The sequence below is a fragment of the Phalacrocorax aristotelis genome, chromosome 14 (assembly GCF_949628215.1).
Source record: "Phalacrocorax aristotelis chromosome 14, bGulAri2.1, whole genome shotgun sequence".
In the NCBI taxonomy this organism is placed as follows: Eukaryota; Metazoa; Chordata; class Aves; order Suliformes; family Phalacrocoracidae; genus Phalacrocorax; species Phalacrocorax aristotelis.
Genome location: NC_134289.1, coordinates 2801256 through 2818209, shown reverse-complemented (window position 1 = coordinate 2818209; position 16954 = coordinate 2801256). Strand labels below are relative to the sequence as shown.

At 56.6% G+C, this 16954-nt stretch overlaps 1 protein-coding gene across 1 annotated transcript; it reads right to left on the bottom strand.

Annotated features, from left to right (window-relative positions):
* Nucleotides 1–786: 786 nt before the first annotated feature.
* On the bottom strand, nt 787–16040 carry ADAM8 (ADAM metallopeptidase domain 8). The gene is made up of 21 exons (XM_075109535.1): nt 15920–16040; nt 14553–14656; nt 10655–10731; nt 10293–10371; nt 10128–10204; nt 8188–8374; nt 7650–7715; nt 7484–7552; nt 6694–6863; nt 6525–6606; nt 5702–5850; nt 5290–5467; nt 4486–4575; nt 3608–3803; nt 3287–3386; nt 2974–3157; nt 2797–2874; nt 2607–2691; nt 2315–2429; nt 2038–2215; nt 787–1661 (listed from the first exon to the last, which is right to left on the bottom strand). Exons 1-21 carry the CDS (start codon nt 15963–15965, stop codon nt 1491–1493), a joined length of 2481 nt encoding a protein of 826 aa, XP_074965636.1. The 5' UTR covers nt 15966–16040; the 3' UTR covers nt 787–1490.
* Nucleotides 16041–16954: the final 914 nt, after the last annotated feature.

Below are 16954 nucleotides of genomic sequence, written 5' to 3'. Positions count from 1 at the left end.
CTTGGTGACTTTGTGTCCTAGGGCTGGTGTCACTGTAGGCACAGGGAGGATGGGACACGTATGCCTCTCACCCTGCAGTAATACTGCCTCTAGTTAAATGTCCCTAGCTGCAGTGACTGCCACCCTAGGAGCCCCATGAGCAGCCAGGGCTCAAAGGAAACCACAGGATTGTGCTGAGCACCAGGGGCAGCAGTGGCAGTCTCGCTGTGTTTCTGCTATCATCCTCTGAACCTTGCGGTGGGACCTGAGCCCTGCTTGCCCTTGGCCCCCCCACTTGAGCTGCCCTGTTGCTCACATGTGGCCAGTGCAGGAGTGTTTCCCAAGCAGGCATGGCTGCTGTGTTTGAGCAGCGTCCTTGGGGACTGTGGACTGGTCCCTGAGCACTGATGTTGCCTGCAAGCTTGAACACTTGTCTTGGACCAGGATGATGGGAGATGGGCTGGTGGTGAGAGTCTTGGTAGCCAGTTTTAGGTTACAGGGAGAGCCCACGGCATGTTTTGGCAGCTGGGGCCCAGCAGTGCTGTGTGGGTCACAGGGATTTGCTGCAGCAGCCTGCAGCCCCTGTGGCAACCTTGTTCCATGTGTCTGGCAGGAGGTGCTGTCATCTGGCCCCTGTGGCTCTCGCACAGGGTTTGGGAGTTCAGCTCAAGCCCTTATCCCCCCGGCTTTATCCATGTGAGGTTTGCCCTGAGCCCTGGGTAGCTCACTGCCTGATGCCACCCATGTGCCCCACTGCTCCCCTGCCCTGTTGCCTGTGCTGCTCCCTTCTGCCAAGATACACCCAATGACACCACTACCTTCCATCTTTATTGGTATAAAAGGCTTCAACCTAAATTATATCAAAAACAGGGAAGCCCATTTTCACAACAGATGGCTCAAAATGGTCACATAAGGGTCATAAGTAAATGGCTGCAGTATAAAGGCTCCCAAGAAATTCCCTTTCAGAACAGTAGCTCAGGTGGTAACTTCAGAAGGAAAACCACAGCGGGGAGGCCAAGCCTGGCTTGGATCTGCCAAAGCCCCTCCTGAGATGCCCCATGTGACTGTCCCCACTTAGGGCAGCGGCCCCAGGGGCCGGTTCCTGTAGTGCAGTGATGCTCTGGCCCTGGCAAGGCTGTGGGCAGTGCCAGGAGCTCCTTGTCACAGCCCCAGCAGGGAAGGGGCAGGAGGAGCAGGACACATTCAGGACATTGGGATAGAAGGCAGCAGCTCAGGGTGGAGAAGAGCCTGGATCAACTTGGGGTTGGCATCATCCCTGCTCCTGGCCTCCTCACAAAGCCCCAGCTAACAGCTCTCTCTGGATCAGCCATGAGGCTATGAAGTCTGTTAAGGCACAACTCAAATATTTGTAAACACTGGTGCCCTCCTGGGGGAGGGTCTGATGAGGGATTCAAGTAAGGATGGAAGCCAGATGGAATCTCCCCAGCTGTGTCACCAAAGCGACAGAGCCAGCAACCCCTCAGCTTCGGTGGTGGACGGAACATCCTTGTTCACCTCCTGGCCGGGGGTGGCTTCAGGGCCACCTTTGTGGGGGTGTCCCACTGAAAGACCAAGGGGGGTGTCGGTGAGGAGCAAGAGACTGGTTCTGGGGGCCCCTTGCTGCGGCATGGCACCTTGCTTTTCAGTGGCGGGAGAGGCTTGCTGGGCGGCTTTGGCTTTGCCTGGTGGGAGGAGAAGAGAGACCTGTGTCCCTTGCCTGGGCGCCAAGGAGGGGACAGGGAGCAGAGGAAGGGCATCCCCATCCTAAGTCATCAGTCGCCTGGGCCACCCCATGGATATGCCCCACATGTCTGGGTCTGGGTCTGGTCAGGCCAGGGGCTGCTGGGAGGGGATGTCTGAGAGCAGCTCCTGGCTGCAGGAAGCACAAGCTACCCCACCATGAGGTGGCAGCAGCTTTCAGAGGTGGTTACTTGCAGGGGTCACCTGGGGGAATCGTGCCAGTGGCTGCAGGGTCAGGAAAATGGGGGGGTGACAGGCTGCCCTCCCACCCACACCACAAAGGTGGCCCCATGCTGGGGCTCTGTTCAGCTCCCTTACCTGCAGGGCTGGGCGGCAGGGTCTGAGGGGCTGGGCATCCCGTGGGGTCGCCGTGCTGCTGAGCAGGTTGGGGTGGCCAATGTCATGGCGGGACAGCTGGCGGCGGGAGGGTTGTGTCTGGCCACCCTCCTGGAAGAGTGGATTGGCAAGGCCAGCAGCGGGCCCGCTGGCGGTCCGCCTGTGGGTCACAGGGACAATGGGGGGCTGCTCCAGGTACTCCTGAGCTCAGCCTGTGCAGCCAAGGCTCAGCCCCACTGTGGGTGGAGGAGGGAATTACCCTTTCTGGAAGTGCCTCATCCCCCTGCCTCTGAAGAGCACAATACCAATGCCGAGCAGGATGCCGGAGAGCGCCAGCACGGCCAGCACAGCCGCCAAGACCGTGCTGCTGCTCCCTGTGGAGACCCAGTCAACACTGGAACAGGCACCCCTGTGCCAGGGACCCCCATGGGGATGGAGCAGCACCCACCAGTACAGCAGCAGGACACCAACCCTCCCTCCCCAGGCTCCCTCCCTGGCACATGTATCAGGTAGAGGGAGCTGGTGCCAGCCATGCCCAGGGGATGCCATACCTGCCACCATCCCTGAAATCTTCTGCGCGCAGTAGGGTGCTGCCCAGCCTGGCTCACAGTGACATTCCCTTTTGTGGTTGCACACCTGAGATGAGGGAGGAAAGCATCAGGCTGGTAGACAGACCATCAGGGCCAGGGCTGCTGCCCAGGCCCTGTGGCTGCTCTGGGAGAGGACTATCCAACAGCATACCCCATGGTTGTTGCACTTGGCTGAGCAGTTCTTGTTGCCATAGACCAGGAGGTTCTGGCAGCGCCCAGCATAGCAGACCTGTGGGCAGGCAGGGGGGGCTCTGAGGCTGCCCTGGGTCTCCGTGGCTAGCAGTCACCACCCCCTACCACCACCCAGCATTGACACCAGCACACTCACCATCTCCTCTCCACACTTGGCACCAGTGGGCACCAGCCTGAGCTTGGCCACCACCTCATTGGCATCGCTGCTGGCGATGACTGCCTTGCACTTGAAGCTGCCAAAGAAGAGGGAGTAGGAGCCACCACCGAGGACAGGACTGGCATTGTCGCTCAGGCACAGCAGCGTGCCGCATTTCACATCCCTGTGGGAGAAGCAGCCATGAGCACCAGCAGCAGGGGTGGCATGGGGCTTGGGGTCTTTGCTCGGCCCTGCATTGCTGGTGCCAGCCATGGACACCACCACCCCCAACTCCCCATCCCCAGCTCCTTACTTGGGGCTGCAAGGCCGCTTCCCATGCTCAGTGAGGCAGTGGAGGTGAAGGTGTTGCTCGCTATTGTGCTTAAAGCAGACATCAGGAGCCACCTGGGCCTCTGCAGGACACACGAAAAGGGTCACACAGAGCCAGAGCCCACAGCAAACTTGAAGCGCTGACACCAGTGGCCATGCTTTAGGGTCAGCAGCCATGGCTCACCAGCTAGCAATGCAAGAGGGGGCCACAGCCGAGCAATGCCCTGGCCCAAGAAGCCAGGGCTCCAGGCACATCAGCCAGCACATGGAGCAAGGAGGGTGGGCAGGATCGGGGAGCAGCTACCTGTGCCCCAGAGCGTGCGGCACTGCTCGCCGTGCGAGGGGCAGGCCCCGTTGTAGCAGTAGCCATTGCCATTCTGGCAGGAGATGCCATTCTCCTGGAAGACATCCTCTGGGCACTCAGCGCTGAGGCCACTGCAGTGCTCGGGCAGGTCACAGTCGTTCTTGCTGGCCCGGCAGAGTGAGCCAGCAGCCTTCACCTGCACAGAAAAGGGGATGTCAGTGCTGCCTCAGTGCTTTCCCAGATCCACAGAGGCACCACAGCCCAGCATCACCCTGCTCTTCAAAACATCGCCCAGCACCCCACAGATCCAGACACCATCAGGCCTCAGCCTGGGTCTTTCCATAGTTAAGTCTCTCCCTGCAGGCAACACCTTGTGCTATGCTTTTTGTCTGCCCCAGGGTCTTCCTCCAGCCCTGTCTTTTCACATCAAGGCATTTCTTATGCCTGTGTGCAGGAACCAATGCATGTAACTCAACTTCCTCTGGGACACATGGAGCAGAAGAGGCAGATTGGGTTCCCAAATCAGGAATAGACCATGCTGATTGCTACTGAACATTGACCAGTTCTTCACCACCTTTCATCCTGCACCTAACCTAACAGAGCCGGGGGACATGGGCTCCAGGATGCCAGAAAGAGGCTACTTCACCTGCCTAACCTCTTCCCACCCAAGTTGCCAACTGTCCACATAGTGAGAGTGAAAAGCGTGATTCCCCCCCCCAAACAATTGGGTGTGTTTGGCTGCTACAGAGGTCCTTCAGGCTCTCCAGTGGGCTATGGGCACACTTTGCCTCTATTGGGAAGCTCCAGAGGAGCCCGGGGCAGGACTGCAAATCAGCCAGCTCCCTTCCCTGCCAAGCTGGTTTCCCCAGTGGCAGTACCTTGCAGTCCTGGCAGCAGTCGCCCTGGGCACACTCAGCTCCCTCGCTCAGCTGGCAAGTGGTGGCATTGCAGCAGTGGTCCAAGCACTCCTGCAAGACAGGGAAGGACTGAAACCCTCCCGAAAGACCCTTTCCTTCCTTTTTGAGGGTACCAGATGCCCCACCAGGGGACGCGAACCATTCCTGCCACCTCTTTATCCCCATTACCAACACCAAACCAAAGGGCCAGAAGAGATTTTTTTTTCAGAAGATGGGGCCTGACCTGGGCCCCTGCTCTCTGGTAGCACTCTTTGCACATCTCCAGGAAGAAGAAAACAGGAGGCTGCCCGTGCTCTCTGCATCGGGGGAGCATCCCTCCAAGTCTCAGAGCAAGGCTGTGACCCAGGGATTTCTCCCAGAAACATCACCTGGCCGTTTGCCTCAAATCTCCCCGCACCGTGATGCAGTGATGGCCTGCTAGGGATGAGGAAAAGCTGAGCACAGCTCTTGAAAGGACAACACGCCATGACGTCCCCATCCTTGGATCACCTCTTTGGAGGATATGCTGTGGGGGAGGTCCATCTTTCCTAGATATGGTCCTGCTAAAATCACAGCCAGCTCCATGAAGGGAGGGGCACACAGCCAAGTTGATGATACCCTCCACAAGTTATTTTTCAGCAGAAGCGTCAAGAACAATGGGAAGATGACTCTTGCAAAGCACAATGTCCAGGGAAGAGGCTTGTACAAACTTTTCCAAGTCGGAATGACAGGCCTCAGGTCCTTGTCACCCACCCTCCTTCCTGGGCTCTCAGAGAGCACCCTTACCTCTGGCGTGCCACAGTCGCAATGCTCTCCCCGCTCCACAAACTGATTCCCACACACCGGCCCCCCATACAGCTCATCCGCCCTGGGGACGTTCAGCAGGCAGCCGGTCCTGGAGTCCCCGAGGAACTGCCACATGTCCTGCTCGCTGCAGCGGCTAAAGAGCTTGGGGTAAACCAAGCTGAAGGGGCACAAAAACAAGCAGTCATGAGCAGAGATGAGAGCCTGAGGGCTCTCACACCCATCAGCCCAGGGAGAATCTAGCGGGCCACCAACAGACCTCTGAAGTGCAGCTTTAAATGAAGTGCCCACCCCGACCTGACCACCTCACAGGCTTCACCCCATCAGGACAGTGCCAGAGGACAACTTTGAGATATTTGCCGCCCAGGGATAGTCCCCTTTCTCCTTCACTCACCCAACGCTCGCTGCCATGACACATCCACCATCAGCTTTGGGGACAGGACAGTGACAGCCAGCAATGTCTTCATCATGAGACATCCCCAGGTTGTGCCCCATCTCGTGAGCCATGGTGGATGCAGCACCAATAGGATTTGTGCTGTGGTCCTGTGGGACAAGAAGTAAAGATGGCTCAAATGCTTTCCACAGCATCTCCACGGGGGCCACTGTGGCTCTTGAACTGCTCAGTTCCAGGCTTCACTGCTGTCTGCAATTTGTTCCCTAATGCTGCCATGCTGAGGTAAAGGAAGACAAAAGCTGGACTTGGTCCCATGGCCCCTGAAGATGTCCAGACTCGCCTCTCCAGGGTGTAAGTGAGCTTAGATATAGTGGCTACCTGAAATGATGCATTGTGGTGGTTCCGAACAGCTGCAGGTCCCTTGGCCTACTGCTCCCACTCCAGTAAAGGCTGTCCTCCCTGAGGAGGGCTGGGAAGCACAGCCAGGATGGCCAAGGAGCAATTGCAAACTAAGTCCCAGCCACCTCACAGGTGGTGGCAGAAGCCCTGCGTCCACAGAGCTGCTGTGGGAGGCTTTTCAGGGCTCAGGTATATCAGGGCCCTCCACAGGCACCCAGCTGGGTTTCCACAGCTACCCTTCCACTGTGACCCCGACACTTCTCTGGAGGCCAGTTGCCAGGAATCAGACCCAGCCCTAAGGGTGCAGAGTGGGAAAGCTGGAGACCAGTGGAGGTGACACCTGCTCTGGAAAATGCAATACAGGGAGTGCAGACTGTAGGACTGCTGCTACCCTCCCGGCACATGTCCAGGCAGCGGGACCCACCTGGTTGACACCGCCTGAGTCCCTGGTGCACATCACAAGCTTCTTGGCAAGCCCTACAGTTGTGCCATGGAAGTCTATGCCCCTGTGGGATTGAGATGCCACTGTGGCCATGTAGCCCATGTGAGAGTAGGGCTGCAAGGATGGCGAGCTAGAGGCCTCCTGTCCTTACGTGATCAGCTGGGCATTGTCATGCGGCTTCCTCTGTAGCAGCTCTGCCTCCCGCCAGTGGAGGAAGTTGTCCAGCGTCACCTCTGGGTTGGGACTGACCACGATTTTGTCCTTGTGGCTCCACACTTCCAAGCCGATCAAGGCCACCCGCAGGCGAAGAGGCTGATAAAGCTGGTGTGGGAGACAGCCCAGAGGGAGCACTTGGATTTGAGCCGCACAAGCAGAGGGAAGGTCTCACCTCCCCTGGGGAACTGCAGCCAAACCCAGGACACCACCTCACTGTGCAATATCAGCTTTGTCACCCCCTCAATAAATAACATAAGCTGGGGTGACCACATAGACAGGGTTCACCCTGGGACCTCTGGGCTCCCTCTTGCCTAGTGAAGGCTGGGATGCTGCTCCCACACTGCCAACCAAAGGGTGAGGCTGAAGCAAGACAAGCAGAACCCCCACCTTGGTGCACTGCATCCATCACCTGCCCCTCGTTAGTACCCACTCCAGCTTGAGAGTGGCTGTGGGATGTGCTCGCAGGGGTTACAAGAAGAAATTTCTCCTCCTTTCCCTTATGAGAGAGCTGGGAGGCAGCCGTCACGTGCTCCTTAGGACCCACAGCTGAGCTGCTTGTCACATCCACTTTGCAAACCCCATCGGCCATGGGAGTTGGTCATTCTGCAGCAGCCCATATACGGGCTTGAGATTGGCTCCAGCTCTATCACCCTACCCATGCATTCATGCCCGTGCTGGCACTGTGGTTCATAGCAAGGAGGGAAGATCCAGGCCCCTGGGCTCACCTTGTCAACGTGGTTCACGATTTCCTTCATGCGGTTCTGCACTGCGCGCAAGTCCTTATGTTTTCTGAACTATAGGAAGGACACAGAGAGATTTCCAGGCTGGCTCCTCACTGCAGTGGATGACAGCAAAAATGCAGGCACCAGCTCAACCCCTCCCCACACTTACTTCCTCGTTGTCCACGACCAGGACCAGCTCCACATATCGGGGACCTTTGTGTAACGGAGCTGATTTCTGGAAGGAAAGAAGAAAGTAAGTACAAAGAAGGACTCAGCTCTGCAGCTTACCAAGCCCTGTGGCTGACCCTCCTGTGGGATGTGTTGGATCCTGGGGCATCTTCCAATGTTATTGAAGGCTAGGTCTTATAGCTCTGCTTTCTGATGCTATTTTGCTGGGTGTTTCAAACATCTTCCAACACACAAGGAAAAACCCAGGTCTGCTACTAGGATAAGGCACAAGACAGGCTCTGCGGGCATCATGGAACTCATTGGGTAGGAGGATGTTCCTGCTAACGGTACAGGATCTGAGACCTTGTTCCCACCAGGAGGTAGACCACTGGGACCAACCCGTGGTTAGGTACCCAACCAACAACACATGGGAGAGGAGCATCTCCAAGAGATGTGGTGCACCCCCACTCCACTCCTGGACTTACAGGACCTAGGCTCTTGCAAACTCAGCTACAGAAAGAAGAAAAGCAATCCTTAACCCAGCGGTAAAGCTTCATGGCTGCAGGAATTTTTGGTGCGTGGTCATATTCCAGGGTGTCACCAGCCTCTTGGCACGTGCTGCGCTTGCCCCGCAGGTGAGCTGCTCTGTACACTGCATGCAGGCCAGATGCATCTTTCTCCAGGGGCTCCAGCAGGAAGGTTGTCTCATTCACTCGGAAAAACCCACTGCCAAGAGAGAGGGCAGGCATCAGGTTGGGGAGATATCCAGCAGAACATGGACAGACCCTAGACACTCCCCCCGCAAGTGCCTGTGATACAAAATACAGCTGCCAAATCCCAGCTAGGAAACCATCCTACTCCTTTAGGGTTCCCATAGGCAGCTACAGGCCACTAGTGGGACATGACAGTCAGGTCTTTCTGGACACATGCATGAAACCACACTCAAGGCAAAGTTCCAAGCAACCCTTGGGTAGTGCATGAAGCCCCATATCGCTGTACGGGGTGCAGGAGCTCACAGCAACATGAGGAACTGGATATGTCTTCCCTGCAACCTCACCTGGCCCAAGAGCACATCAAACAGGTGCTGCAGGACCAAGCTGACCTGGGGCATGCTGGGAGATGGGGAGCAATAGGAAATATGTCCACAGCATTTGCTTTCAGAGGCTGCAGAAGCACCAGTTGAACAAAAGGACTGTTAAGGAGACTAGAAACTGGTTGCTGGGCTGGGAGGGAGCAAACCATGGCACAGCATCCATGGCTGGTAGCAAGGGGAGTATCCTGTACTTTGGGCAGCAGAAATGTCCCAGGGTTCAGCAAGGAGAACTGCCCAGTGCTGCCCGGCCAGATTTAACACAGCTTTTCTGCTGAGCAGTTCTGGCCTTCAAGATGCTTTCTGTAAGGTGTCCCATGTGCCCTGCCTCTACCGTCCTTGCCTCCTGTCCTGCCCTTGCACACCTTGCCCTCCTGCTCTACAAGGGTATCAAGTGTCCCATGTGTGCACAAGCTGTGTGAGCCAAGGTCCCTGCAGACACAACCCCTGCTCACAAAGTGAGGAGATGGCTGCCACACAGCTCTAGCAGTTGTTTCTCCTGCAAACACATGTTTGCAGCTCCCTCAGCACTCCAGGGACCACACATCCTCCTCACACATCCCCCTGCAAGGGACCCCTTCATCTCTGTCTAACTCTCTTGCAATGTCTTGCTGCCAGCTGATCTTAAAAGAAAGAACAGCAGAGTACAAACCTTCCATGGCAGACTGAGCAATCTTGCATGGACCTGGTGGCTTGGGTTATTCTGCAAGGATGCTTTCTGCCATTAAATGCAGGTAGACCCAAGGCAGCTTTTGAGGAATGAGGATGAGCATGGCCAGCAGCCAGTGGTAGATGGAGACACAGCTGGCCTGATGCACTGTATGCTTTCCTTTTCTTTTGGAAGGGCATGTGGCCATCAGCTCTAGGAGCTCAGCATGGCCTGGAGGAGATGCCAGCTGCCTGCAAGCTGGTGCATTGCCACGAGCACACCTTTGTGCTACAGGCTACAGCACTTGGGGCGAGATGGGTCCAGTCTGCCCTGGGAAGAGAGGACAGATCTGGGACAAGCCGTGCCTTGCTGCCCATGAGGACACTCCTGCCCAGAGCTCCTGTTGTGCTCAGTTTTCCAATCTCATCCCATGCCATGAGTCAACCCCCCCAAAACTGGCAGGTTTAACTGCAAAACACCATGCACATTTCCTGCTGGGCACAAAGCCAGAGTGGTCAGCACTCCCACTGCCACCAGGAAAAGGGAAGTCGTCTTCTTTTCCTCAGGGGAAAGCTGAGCTCTCCCTCCATCAGCACAGCTCTGGCTGACTGGGCCTTTGTCACACCAGCTCACCGTTATGCGGCCCGTCTGCCAGGAGCAGGGCTGCTGTGTGCACTGAGGCCAGGCTCGATGCTGTCCTCCCGCCAGCCACAGTACCCCAGGGGAGTCAGAGGTCCTACCTGAGCCCGCCACAGGTGCTGATGCTTGCTGCTGAGTCAGCATAATCTTGCACATAGCCCTGGTAAAAGCAGTGATCCTGCCACCAAGAGAGACAGTATCAGCTGTCAGCATGGTGAGACACCACAGGTGCAGGAAAATTGCTCTCCCCGGAGCCAGCCCCATACCAGAACATCTGGCTTCTCCACAATCTCAGTGCCATCGGCTGAGTAGTGCGTCTCGGTGTAGTGCTGCCCCAGCAGCTCCCTGTAAGATGGGGGAAGGTGTGTCAGCAGTGACACCAGTTTTAGGGAGAGGATGGAAAGCTTTGGGGATGGGGTTGGTCAGGTTGTGTATGGTGGGCCCATGACCTCCACAGGTGGGTTTGGCAAGGAGGCGAAAAAAAAATGCAATATTTTGCTAGCGAGGGTCTGGGCTGAGGGCTTAGATCACTGGTGTGGTGATAGAGGACCTTGGAGGAGTGATGTTCACATCAAGGGTGGGAACTAAGCCTCCCCCTGGCCGTCCCCCTCGGCCCACCCACACTCACTTGTTTTTCTCCAGCCACAGGAGGTAGTCCTTGTCTTCGGCATGGATGCTGTAGAGGACGTGATCCGGGTAGGCGCTCTGCATGAAAGATAGATAACAGCACAGACCCACCGTCACTGGGAGCAAGAGCTACAGAAGACAGGACCTGCCCAGAAAGATGATGGAGTGTGCATGCGCCCTGCTGGAAGGTGGCTGCGGGATGGGGAGCCTGGCTGCTCTACCCTGGAGGCATCTAGCAAAGACAGAGGAAATCAGAAGAGAAGAAAGAAAGCATGTAGGCAATAACGCAAATCCCTGTCATATCCTGAGGTAAAGAACAGGTCATCAGCAATGAAACAGTCAGCAAAGTCTGGTTTCCCATGTCAAACACACAGCTGCAGCTGGCCATGCCAGAAACTGAGGTTTCCTACTCATTAGTCACAAAGCTCCTTTTTTGCAACTGAGTTCAGCCCTTACAGGCTGAACCGCAAAGATGCTGATGCCCAACAGCTCCCATCAGCAGAGACTTCCTTATCTCTGACTAATATAGCATGCATCATCATGGTTAGAGAATAACCTTCTCTTGGTTATTCTCTGCTACTAGGAGTAGATTTTAGTATAACCATTTCCAGATCCCCTGAGCATCACCCTAGTGCCAGTGGAAGGGATCTCAAGTCCAACCTCCAGTCACTATGGCTGCATCATGGTAGCTGTGACTCAGCCCGGCCTAGCCCTGAACCCACAGAATGGCGATGTCCCTACAGAAGTGTTTCCCACTGGGATGTGTTGTGATCTCCATCTGCAGAGGTTGGGCCACAAATATCCAGAGGTCCCATCCCACTGGGGCCGCTGAGAGAGATGGTGCTCCCTTGCATGGTGCCCTGTATCAGGCTGTACCCTTGGCACCAGGGACCTCCTCAGCCCCCACCACAGCACAGAGACCTCTCCTGAGGGCACATCCTCAGCTATTACGGGATCCCAGGGTGGAGACCTGAGCAGAAGGCAAAGCGTCTCCCGCGAGGCCAGCATTCCTCCTGGGTGAGGTGTGCAGCCTCTCCCTGGGGAGGATGACACACCTGCTGTCATACAATGGCTCAGTGCTCCCAGGGGGTTGATCTACAACCTGGGGGGAGCTGGGGCTGAGCAGAAAGTCCTGCTGACTCAGTGCCAGCAGAGCCAGGTAAGGAGGGTTTTCCCATCACTTGGTTGCTCTCAGTTCCACACAGTTGCGTTTCCAATCTGAAGCAAAAGGCTGCTGGCCACAAAACAAGCCTCCATGCCAAACAGGTTGCAACAAGCCTACCAGGCAGCCCCAGCTGCAGGTGGGTGCATTGCTGGCGTGTGGGCATGCTCACAGGTCCCCGGCAAATTATTCTCTTATGAACAGCGTCTTCTGCCTGATGTGGCCATCCTGTCCCCTGTCCACCAGCAAAGTGATGCTTTGTTATTGTTGGCAGCACCAGAGCAGGACGAGGTCTTAAGAAATGGCAGGAAAGCACTTGGGTGGGGTGGGTCAGGGACTGTCTCGGAGAAAACCACAAGGCAAGTTAAAAAAAAAAAAGTCCTGATAAAGCTTCTCTGAATCATTCCCTTCCTCATTAGCATGGGCTTTGCAAGGGGTCCAGATGGAAAGGCTTTGAAAGTGCAAGCAGCTCAGCCCTGGTCTGGCCGGAGCGTTGCTAACCCCATGACAGTGCTGAGCAAGCAAAGCAAAGCCATAGCCACAGCACACAGAGAGGAGGGATTTCTTCCAGCTGGTCTTATTAAGGGACCCAGAGAGCTGGCAGAGGATTGGGATGTGATGCCACCATCCTACCCCAGCACAGGGTATTTCTTCCCTAAGGGGAAAGAGGCAATGGGTCTTGCTAGAACAGTAGGGATGTGGCTCATTGCGCCATGCCATGTAGCAGAGGAGCCACAGCACAAGCCGAGGAAGAGAAGGCAGGTCCCTGTGCCACCACTGTCCCTTGCTCCTGCTCCATCCAGCCCCACCGCTCGCTCTGCAATGTGCTGCTGCTTCCTGCAGAGCCCCAGGGTGGGCCAGCAGGAGGTGGGCTGTCTCCACCCAGGCAAAGGACTTGCCTCTTTGCATCAACTGGCTCTGGGATGTGGTGGGGACACAGGGATGTGTGAGCACAGGTGGACTGAGGGAGAAGCCAGCAGCTTGCAACACTGGTTCTTACATAGGCTGGAAACCACCTTCCCATTTCAATACAGTTCTTTAAAATGCTAGAGCATGGGGATGAGAGAGGTGTGACTTCTGCAATAAAGAACATGTAACTATAAATCTTTTTGAAGGCTCTTCTTGCTCTTTTTTCAGGTCCCTTTCCATGAAGAACCCATGTTTGCCACGTGCCCTGTCATGCCCCTATTAAGGGCAGGTGGGAGGAGGAGGCCATGGCCTGTGAGAGGACTGGCATCCTGGGAGATTCTGTGCTGCAGGACCCAGGACTCCACCCTGTCTGCAGGGCTGAATATTTTGATTTAAGCAAAGCCAGAGGGGAGGTGGCCTGCTTCAAACCTCAACTGGCAGATGCTCTGCTGGACCAACCCTATGCATCCCAACTGCTCTGACCCAGGAACCAGCTATTGGCCCATGCCCATCCCAGCCAGATACTGCTAACGCAAAGCCACAGGAGGAGCTAGTGCAGAAAATGCCCATCCAGCTACCTGTCTCCACTTCAAAGAGGGGCTTAGTGGTGGTTAAGCCTTGCTGAGAACCTCTTCCCCACCAAGGTTACTGTGAGAGTGAACCCAGCTTTTGTGGAAGAGCAGGAAAATGGCTTGAAAGGCAGGAGACCTCATACCCTCAACACAGCAGGTTTGGGAGGTCCAAGGACCATCCAAGTCAAGACCAAATCCAGGTGCCACCTGGCAGACACCATGCATGGCTAGCCCAAAGTACACAGCTCAAGGCAGATGTCTTCTCCCATACCATGGAAAGCAGAAGGTCCCCAAGTTGGGTGCGCTCTCCTTTCTGGGGGGCATCAGTGCAGAGCCGCCCAGCATGCCCGGCACAGATGGTGTCTCTAAATAGCCTGGGGAATGTTTATCTCATGGACAAGTTTAGGTTTCTAGAGCAGAGAAAACAGATGCTTTTGGGGAGTGTTTTTGAAGCTAGTTTATCAGAAAGGGTTTGAATCACAGATGAATGTGCTGTACAAAGAGTTTACTAGGAAATAAATGTTCCCAGCCCCTCCATCTTAACAGGTGCTAAAGTCAGTGCTTTTCAGTCCTAGAAAATGAATCCACATATTTGGCTGAATTTCACTTCAAGGCAATGAGGAAAGCATCTTTGAGGTCAAGGCTATCATCTTATGGATGTCAACCCTGAGCCCCAAAACTTCTGAGTCAAACCCCATTCCTTACCCAAAATTACAAGGTTTCCCAAGAAAAATATCAATGGCTTTCTTTCATGTGGGTTTCTGCAACTTTCTGATTCTTATTTCCGTGTCCCAAAGGACAAAAAAAACCCCAACTTCAGCAAACACAGCAAGAAAAGTGTTTACAGTTCATTGAGGCTTTGCAAATCCCTCCTTAAGAAAAGACCAGATGTCACAAGATCACTGCAAGGCTGCAAGAGGTGGCACCACTGGGTAATGCCTCCAAAAAAAGCATTGGAGAAAACAGCCCACACACACCTCCCCTCCAAGAGTACACCATGCTATCTGCAGTTTCTGTTTTGACCCAAAACAGTCCAGGAAAGCTGATCTGATCAAGACCTCCACCTTCTGGGATAGAAGCAATGCAAGAAAATGTGCACCACGTCATTCTGGCACAGGGCTAATGGGGTCCATCTGAGCCCAGTGATGGGCCAAGGGTCTCTGCTGATTGCAACACAGGCCCCCCCACCCCCCACTCCGTGCAAGGCAATGAGGGTGGCTGTGCCAAGCCAGTATTTGGGAGGTGATGCTACTCACTGATGGTGCAGGGAGGTCCCTCCTCCCCCTAGGTGCCAGCACCTTGCGTGGCATCACTGTCTCGTACTTCTCGACATGGGCGAGCTTCTCCTCCAGCCTGGTGCCTGGGAAAAGTCAAAGGGCTTTGAGCCAGGATGCCCAGAAAAAACCGAGTCAGGGGATAATGGAAGTGGCCAACATGAAGGTGCAGGTAAGAGCCAAAATAGCATTTGGCTAGGTATTCAAGTCTTGAAACACCTCCTGGGAACGCTACTCCCTGACAAGCTCCAAGAGTGCTCCAATGCCCCCCAACCCCAGTGCCACAGGGCACTCAGCATCACCCATGGGTGAGCAGGTCCCTTCAAGCCAGGAAAACCCTACTAGGACCCTGGTGCATAAATAAAGATGGAAGTGTTTTCATCCCCATCTTGATGCCCCACTTTGTGACCTGGAGTCTGGCAGCTGCTGAGGGTTGTGTTTTGGAGAGCGGCTCATGTCTGGGCTGGCTCAGTTCTCCTCTGTCCTCTTTTTTTTGATGTCAGAAGGGAGACATTTCTGTGATAAACCCTTCACCTTCCCCAGAAGCCCTGAACTGGGAGCTCATGCTGCAGCTGTGCACATGCTCCTGGGGTTACATTGGGCCAGTGGAGCCCCCAGCAAGGCGGCAGCAGAGCCGGGCCTGGCGGCCCTCGCCCACGGGCCCTCGCAGGAGCCAGAAGCCTCATCACCACCCCCTCGGCTGGCTGAGTCACCAGTCGTCCCCCCCACCAGCACGCTGCAGGCGGCAGTGACAAATTTCCCCTCGCTCACAGGAGCCTCCTCGCCGAGGGGCCTTTACATAACGGTGGGCACAGCATCTGCATCTGCATGGCGTGGCTGTGGGGCGCAGGGGGCAGGACGCCGAGATCACTGAAACATTGATCTGCGGTGGGGCCGGCTGTGAGTGGAGCCGGCCGAGGGAGGCCAGCCCGGTCCTCAAAGCACCTTTCTCCATCCTTCACCCTCGAGTGAGGTGGGGAGGCGATGCCAGCGATGCCTGCCTGACCACACGGTGATCCCAGGGCTCAGCCTGGCAGATGAAGCAGCCGAAGCATTGCCGCGCTGTGACCCTTCCCAAAAAGCCACGCCACACCCAGCTCCTGCCTTGCGTATTCCCTGCTGTGCCGCTTCCCATGCGTCCCCTTAATTCTCGCGGGGAAAAGCATCCTCCACCCCCACCCCCGCGGCCCGGTACCTCCAACCCTGCCCCACGAAGGAAGAACCCGGGGGAGTCGGGTTTTGTTTTGCCCTGCGCCCCCAAAACTTCATGCCCGTCCCGTCGGCGGAGCAGGGCTGCCTGCGGGCTGCCTGCCCTGCCGGGGACCCACGCCCGCCCGCCCTACGCTCACCGTGGACCGGCAGCAGGAGCAGGAGCAGGAGCAGCGCCGGGGCCATGGCTCGGAGATGCCCACGGTGCCCGGCCCCGAGCTGCGCCGCGCCGCGCCGCGCCGGCAGCCCCCGCCCGCCGTGACTCACTGCCACTCGCGGGACGGGACGGGGCGGAGCGGGACGGGGCGGGGATGGGGCCGCCCCCCGCGGGGGGGAGCCGTGGGGTATCGCGGGGGGTATCTGTGGGGCGTTGAGGGTTGTCTGTGGGGTATCGGGGATGGGCCATAGAGCATTGGGGACTGCCTACGGCGTATCAAGGGATGGCCATGAGCCATTGTGGGGGTCCGTGGGTCGGTTGGGAATGTCCATGGGGCATCGGGGGTGTCCTTGGGGCATTGGGAAGGGTTCGTGGGTATTGGAAGGCGTGCATGTGGCACTGGGGGGGTTGTGTCTGAGTGTTATTGGGGACTGCTGGTGTGGCTTCGCAGAGAGTCCAAGGGGCATCAAGGTGGGTCCATCCTCTAGGCCATGTCCTGGGGCACTGCAGGGGTCCACAGGGCATTGGGGGGGGTGCACTGGGAAGCCCACGCTAATTCTGAGGTGCTGGAGGGGCTGGGGTGGCTGGGCTGCCACAGAGGGCAGTGGGTGTGGGAGTGTCCTGTGGGGCACTGGGGGCTCCCTGTGGGCTATGGAGCACTGGGGGTGCCTGCTTGGCTTTAAGGTGACAAAGGGACTGGTAGGGCCAGTGACCACAACCAGGGCCATTGGACACGAAGTGGGTGCTGTGGGGCACTGGGGTGGCCCTGAGGTGATGCAGGAGCTGAGGGTGGCTGGGCTACCAGAGGGCGGCATTGGGACTGGGGAGGCACTGGGAGGGGTTGGTGGGGTGTTGAGATGATGGAGCACTGAGATGGTGGAGAGGCTGAGGTCACGGTGGTGGGCTGAGCTGTCAGGGGGCCTGGAGGGACTCTGGGGCACTTGGGACCCTCCCCAATCCCAAAGGATTGGAGGGGCTGGACCCACCATATGGAGCTGAGCTGGGAGGTGCACTGCCC

Excerpts from the sequence above, each read along its gene's own strand:
- ADAM8 (XM_075109535.1), bottom strand. The coding sequence starts at position 15,965 with ATGGCCCCGGCGCTGCTCCTGCTCCTGCTCCTGCTGCCGGTCCACG. Across the intron at positions 10,205-10,292 it reads TGGAGAAGCCAGATGTTCTG|GATCACTGCTTTTACCAGGG; the intron begins GTATGGGGCTGG and ends TCTTGGTGGCAG. Across the intron at positions 3,387-3,607 it reads CCGCACGCTCTGGGGCACAG|AGGCCCAGGTGGCTCCTGAT; the intron begins GTAGCTGCTCCC and ends TGTGTCCTGCAG.